Source organism: Montipora capricornis, chromosome 12 (genome assembly GCF_036669925.1).
Source record: "Montipora capricornis isolate CH-2021 chromosome 12, ASM3666992v2, whole genome shotgun sequence".
Lineage (NCBI taxonomy): Eukaryota > Metazoa > Cnidaria > Anthozoa > Scleractinia > Acroporidae > Montipora > Montipora capricornis.
The window spans coordinates 32947438-32954937 of NC_090894.1; the positions used below are offsets into that span (position 1 = coordinate 32947438).

Consider the following 7500-nt stretch of genomic DNA (forward strand, 5'->3'; position numbering starts at 1 on the left):
TTTTGTTTTTCAAGATTTACTTCTTCTAATGTAAAGTTTTGCCGAATATCGGCATTGAACAGCATTTGGGAGTAGAGAAAGAAACTCCATGGTTAATTTTTAATCTGGGATAAGCGTTAATCGGCTTTTGAACAACCGGGCCCTGGTTGTTGGAAAAGTACTGGTTCTATAAAGTAGTGTTTTGTTGCAGTACATGCAGTGTAGGAAATTATTCCTATCCAGCACTGGAAAAGTTATATATCTTCTAAAGTTGCCACCACAAGATTTGAAATCAAAGTGCCACTTTTCAGATGTTGGACACCAAATATAAATATTTTTTCCAATATATTTTCCAAGGTGCAAAGCAATACATTTTGTGTTATCTTATTCATGTTTTATTACTTCATGGGCTATTGAACCAACAAATATTTTGAATGCAGCCAAAATCAAACACTGAAACAGGCTGATCTGGATTTGTCTTTTATTAAAGTGTGAAATATTAAAGCAATGAAGTTTATGACAATATTCTTCTAAATGGTTTGTCCATCTTCATCACCTAAATCTTTGAAATTAATTTATTTTGTAAAAGTAATCCCATTTGCAAAAGCATAGACAAGACCCCTTGCAAAACCTAAGAAATGATGACCCCCCCTATTAATTGTTTAAAAGAAAATTAGGTCCCCCCTCTAACCAATCTAAAACAGCCTTGACCCCCCCCCCTCCTCTCTACATAAATAATGACCGGTCCCTTAGCGTTAATCGGCGTTTGAACAACTGGCCCCTGGTCAATTCTTATTTCAGCAACGTATTTGGCTGGGTGGAAGATTATCTTTGAAAACAGAACATCTAATAGTCTGCAGCTCCGTTGGATGGATATCAACGATCGACTAAACGCTGACGTGCGCTTCTTTGTAGTGATTGCAAAGAGCAGTCACAACATTGCGCCTGTCAGGAAACTGTTCTCTCCAAATATTACATCGGTTCAGATAACAGATCTTGCTCCTTATACTGAATACAACGTCAGTGTTGTAGCTATTGATACTAATGGATCGCCATTTGAGAGTGAGTTTCTCCTAGCAATGACGGATGAAGGAGGTGAGTAAAGCTGTTTGGTGTGACTCTCGATTTCTTATAACACGTGAAATGCTTGGTGTTTCACTTTCGACCTACTCATACATTGAATTGCTACGTGATCCTATAAAAATCGTCGCCGATGATTTTTTGTCTTGGTCTAATTTTGCAAAAAGTTAGGAATTAAACAAGGCACAATCAGCCCAGCAGTTAAGCGATTGGGTTTCATGGGTAAAACAAGTTTATTTGCATTCTTAATTGGATGGACTTTTTTCGGTACTCAAAATAACTGAATAGGTTTTCAAACGTTCAATCCAACAAGTGCTAGACTTATTCTTTTTTCGTCTTAGTTCCTAGCAGTGCACCAAGTACTTTATTCGTAACTAATATTTCATCGAATCATGTGACAATACAATGGAGTCCGATTCCTCGACAGTATCACAATGGTCGACTGTTGGGTTACAAAGTGTTTTTCCAGAAGGCCTCGAATGCGTCGTTTCCTGTTGATGAAGGCAGTGTAACCGTTTCCAATTCGACCTGGGTAATTTTGAAGACTCTTGACCCAGGACAGCGCTATAAAATCTACGTGTCTGCGTTTACTTCCAAAGGAGATGGACCTCGCTCTCGTGACCATTTTGTAACCACAGGTATTTTCTGAGTGAAACGTATTTAATCATATAGCCAATCTCGGTAATTAGTGGTCGTGGGTGGACAAGTGTTATGAGAAACAGCCCACCGTAAATTAATTTATTGGTAAATTAGACTATATTTAGTGTTATATCGCAACTGAGTGATCAACCATTGAATCTTTCAAAAAAAAAAAAATTATAGGGAATGGAAAAGAGAGGCTTGATTTACTGGCTGTGGGCCTTGTAGATTTGTAAAGATATTCTTCAATATTTTTGTTTTGACTCGGTAACAAGCACGTGCACTCTCAACCTTTGTCCTCTTGAAAAGAAGGAGTAGGGATAGCGCAGTAGAGAGAACACTCACCCAGGTTCGATTCCCAGACTCGGCGTCATATGTGGTTTAGTTTGTTGGTTCCTTACTCTTCTTTGAGAGATTTTTCTCCGGGTTTTCCCCAATTTATTTGATATGTGTTGATTTGATTTGATTTTTGTACAGTGCCCCTAGTAAGAGCCACAGCGCTAAATGTACTTTTTTTCTTTTTTTTAATAGTCTTGACACTCAAATAAAGTTCATAATTAAACAATGGTATTGTTTACAAGGCCGACACGAATCAGAAGAGAAATTAAAGAAATTGAATTATAAATCGTTGTGTTTTCTCCTGGCAAATCGCTCAACAGAAGAAGAGTCCTTATTGGTTTAAACAAGTTCCCTGAGGGAATGATACGGTGGCCAACAAGCGCACTCCGAATTCTAAACTACACTCCCAATTCTAGAGCTCACTCCGAATTCTAAAAACTCTCTCCGAATTCCAAAAGCCCACTCCGAATTTTAAAACTAACTCCAAATTCTAAAACCTCACTCCGAATTCTAAAGGCCCACTCCAAATTATTAAACTTCACTCAGAATTCTAAAAACTCCCTCCGAATTCTAAAAGCCCACTCCAAATTCTTAAACTTCACTCAGAATTCTAAAAGCTCAATGCAAATCCGAATAAAGTCGCAAGAGACTGGATCGAGCTATCTGGAAATGCCTCTTGGGTAATTGTCGGTCCTCCCGCTATCTTGTTCGGACGAAGCAGCATGTTTTGCTAAAACTGTGGACATAAACGTGAAGACACTGGCAGGTTTTGCTTGAACTGTGGCCATAATGTCGCCACAAAACAAGTGAAATCATGATAATTCTTCTCGCCATCTCCGAAGTCGCAATGTTATGAGCAGTATGAGATGCGCAGTGCCAAACAAGGGAATTACCATAAATAAAGAAAGTACTACAAAAGCAACTTACATTTAGTCACTAGTTATTTAAATAATATGCAATTGACGGGTGGGTATTCTGCAGTTCCTATTTCAATATATCTCCTATCTTTGCGAGTTTTTTTTCAAAATTTTACGCCTTACGATAGCAACACCGCTTATCTCTGCGATGTGATAAGTGATCAGCCCCTTACCTGAGGCTGATGATTGTGAGGGACCAGGATTAACTTGTGGCCTCACAAACTGTAATTCTGTTTATTTTTGCAAAGAAATAAATAAAAACGAAACAAAACTAAGTCAAATTCGCTTTATAGATGTCTACAGTTTCAGCAAAATTTGAGCTAGAACTTTGTTGCCGCTTGTACTACAGCAAAAAGCCCGCCTAAACTCAATAAATGATGATGACAGATAAGATCTGTGGTGTTATCCAAAACTTAACCTCCTGAGTTATCCCCAAAAAAGAACTGAAAAAGGGAGACCTACATACCTTTTCCCCGATTTGTGGCAAAAGCTGCCAGTGTCTTCACATTTTAATGTATCCACAGTTTGAGCAAAAGATGCTGCTTCGTCCGAACAAGATGGCGGGAGGACGACAACTACCCAAGATGCATTTCCAGGTAGCTCGATCCAGTCCCTTGCGACTTTATTCGGATTTGCAGTGAGCTTTTAGAATTATGAGTGAAGTGTAAGACTTCGGAGTGGGCTTTTAGAATTCGGAGGGAGTTTTTAGAATTCGGAGTGAGTTTTAAAATTCGGAGTGCGGCTTTTGGAATTCGGAGTGAGTTATAGAATTCGGAGTGAGGTTTAGAATTGGGAGTGTAGTTTGGAATTCGGAGTGCACTTGTGGGCCACCGTAGGATAATGTGACTTCGTTTTCATTGATTTCTGATCTGAAATAGAACTTACGTCACCCGGTTACTTCTTAAGAACTTCCTTTAAGGATCATTGGTTTTGTGACTAAAATATTTTAGCGGAGCTCCGCGCGCGCGGAGCACCATAGTTAAAAAAAATATGGTAACCTATCGATGGAAGAAAATTTGGTTGTATAGCCATAACGTCATCGACCGTCCGTGCATTCATACCTCCACCCCTCCATGTATGCCAATGTGACCAGTATCATGCTAGTTTACAGGTTATTAACACTTATGGCCATCCGTCAAACTGACATTGGACATTTCCTTACAATTACACAACGCAATATCCCATCTTAAGATGACAAGCTTATCGCTGTTAAAAGAATGGAAATAGGCAGAATTAGAGCTTTCGTTCAACAAGAAATAGCGTTTCTAAGCAAAGCCGCGCTGATCTACAGTATTTAGGTCTAAAAACCCCTTTGAAGACGGTTAGCTTTCAATTGTTTTGCTGAGTACTACTATGCCAATACTCTAAAAAAATCGATTTTTAAGGAGCTTGTCTCGTTAGCCTAGTGGATATTGGAATATGCAAGGAGAACCCATCGATCCGGCTTCAACTCTTTGGCTCGCCTAATCTGAATATTCTCCGCACATTGAAATGTTTGTTTCTTTGAAGTAGATTTGAAGTCTAAAGTAGATTATACGTCATATAAGTTGAATAAAAAGGGAAATGTCAATGTGAGGAATGGCCATTAGTGTTGACCTACAATTAGTTTACAGCATACATCTTTAATATTGGACAGCCATGTTTTTATCAATTGACACCTGTCACAACAAGGTATCCGCTGACCAGTATCCCCTGACCATATCGCGGGCTCAAGCTTAGAGATCACCGAGGTCAGTTGCTTTTTTTTTTAAGTTGACCGCTGACCAGGTACTGGTTTTCGATTGGATTACAGGCTCAACACAGGTAAACTCATCTAAACATAAGCGAGGCTTCATTTTTTCCGCGCTTTCTGTGACTCGACGCGGCTACACCGACATACTTCGTCAACTATAGTTCTTACACACTCAACGCTTTTCGTGTTCAGGTGGAAAACGGTTAGGAAAATGTTTTCTCTCTGTAATTTTCGCTGGTTTCAATCCAGATTGACATATCATGATAGCTGCGGTCCACACTGGTGGCTACGCAGTTTTTCAAGTCAAGCATCTGCGGGATATAAACTTTAAGCTTAGTGTTTATTTTAGTTTGCTTAGAGCTGCTTTTTTCTCTGTATTGCAATTTTTGGCATATCTTTAGAAGCTCTCATAAGGTTGCATGATGCCTGGAGGACCTATGACTAGAACAGAAACGAAAGGAGAGCGAAAGAGAACGACAACGACAAAACAGAATACCAGTACTAGCTCATACTTCTTGGAAGAAGTTACTCCACAAATTCTTTCCTTGGGCACTAAACCGTTTGTTATTTTTACGGATGCGTTTTTTAAAGTGGATGGGTATTTTTAAAAGTGGTTTAATCGGTTTTTCCTTTGTTCAGGAATAAAACTCGAATTTTGGTGTCAACTGTAATTAAATAACAATCATCTGTACTCTTTTGGACATAAAGAAAAAGTTAATTTGTTTGTTTTGCTCTAAAATGCGAGCAAACAAGTGCTTTCTTACTTTGTTTGCCTAACCGGTTTTCGATGTTCCTCGACAGTCACAAGAAATTTTGCCCTTATGTTATAAACACGTAATCGCAATGATTTCTCGTAAAAGTAGGGGGAAATTTCATGAGCTTGTGTTTTCGGAAGTTTGTTTAAGGCGCCTAATCGTCATTTCAGTGTTGGAGTGGATCTTGTTTCAAGCTCGTCCTTTCTTGGTTGCATTGCTGTATTTTGCCGATCTGGTCATATTCGCTGGCTTTTGACAGTAGACTCTAAAATGGCTTTTTACATTTTCCATTCGCTCGCTGAGTGTGTGTTTGTTTTCTTTTAAAACTCGTGCGGTTCAAGAAAAATTAATTGCCAAACTGGTGAATTCCAAAGTAAATTTCACTCGAAAAACCAATATCGTACTCATCGTTTCGTGATTCATGCGATATCGGTTTTTAGCGTAGAATTTACCGTGGAATTCACTAGTTAGGCAATGAATTTTTCTATATAAGAAAGCAAAGAAGATGATTTAATTATTAAAGCAGCAACCGGAAACATCAAAACGCTGACAATTCGAAACGTTTTATTTTCACTAACCCTAGAGGCAGTAAGAATAAATAACTTGGGTACTCCGCTTCTAGGCTTGGCTTAGTTTATATATTATTTCGATGTTGATCTCAATCGCACTCTGGATCTTGATGTCACTCACAACCTCAATTGCTATAGACTACATTCGTATTCTGAGTATTGGAATGGAACTGGCTTGCAGTGGTAGCTAAGGCGGCGAAATCTTTTCAAATGCAAATACTTTTTTAATATATTACCCTGCATTAACCTCCATTGCAGGCTTATTCCAGTCCAATAGTGAGAATACAAATAGGGTCTATTAAAATCATCATCTTAATCATAATCACTATCAAAAGGTCTTTCCTGGAACTCGTTTTCCTTGATTTAAGGCCGCGTGGTAACCCTGCGTTGAATTTTTTCAGTTGATTTTTTCAGAATGAATAGATTTAGCCAAGCCTAAAAGCGGAGCTCCCTGGTTATTTATTCTGCCTGTGAAAAAAAAAAAAGGTTGCGAAATGTCCGCGTTTTGATGTTTCCGGTTGCTGTATTTTCTTTGCTTTCTTCTATAGAAAATTCCATTGCCTAACTAGTGAATTCCACGGAAAAATTCAACGCTAAAAACCGATATCGCATGAATCACGAGGCGTTGAGTACGATTTTCGTTTTTCGAGTGATATTTACTTTGGAATTCACCAGTTTGGCAATGAATTTTTCTTGAAACGCTCGAGTTTTAAAAGAAAACAAGCATACCCTCAGCGGGCGAATGGAAAAGGGAGGAAGCCATTTCAGGGTCAACTGTCAAAAGCCAGCGAATAGGAATCACGCTAAACTTAGAAGCCATAAAAAGGAAAAAAAAACTTTGCCAGTTCAAGGTCAGAAAAGAGTTTTACTGATGTATTTTATTCCACTTTATCTCTGAAAACGAGATCATTCACATTTTGATGTATTTCATTGAAACACGCCAGGTTAGTTTGGAACAAGAATCGGCACAATGCGGCAATCCAACCAAGAAAGGACGAACTTCAAACAAGATCCACTCCAACACTTAAATAACGATTAGGTGCTTTCAACAAACTTCAGAAAACACAAGCTAATGAAATTTCCCCCTAATTTTACGAGAACTCATTGCGATTACGTGTTTATAACATAAGGGCAAAATTTTCTTGTCACTGTCGAGGCACATCGAAAACAAGTTGGGCAAACGAATTAAGAAAGCACTTGCTCGCTCAGATTTTAGAGCAAAACCAACAAACAAATAAACTTTTTCCTTATGTCCAAAAGAGTAAAAAAAGTTGTTATTTAGTTCCAGTTGACAATGAAAATCCGAGTTTCATTCCTGAAAAAAGGAAGAACCGATTAAACAACTTTTAAAAATACGCATCCACTTTGAAAAAACGCATCCGTAAAAATAACAAACGGTTTAGTGCCCGAGGAAAGACTTTGGAGTAACTTCTTCCACTAAGTGTGAGCTATTACTGGTATTCTGTTTTGTCTTTGTCGTTCTCTTTCGC

General features: G+C 38.4%; 1 protein-coding gene across 1 annotated transcript in view; it reads left to right on the forward strand.

The window, feature by feature from the left end:
- LOC138025698 (uncharacterized) overlaps positions 1–7500 on the forward strand; it is a 54082-nt gene that overhangs the window by 8801 nt on the left and 37781 nt on the right. The window contains exons 5-6 of the mRNA XM_068872875.1: positions 781–1074; positions 1401–1697. Coding sequence (XP_068728976.1) covers positions 781–1074; positions 1401–1697 — 591 coding nt within the window. The remainder of the gene's footprint in view (positions 1–780; positions 1075–1400; positions 1698–7500) is intronic.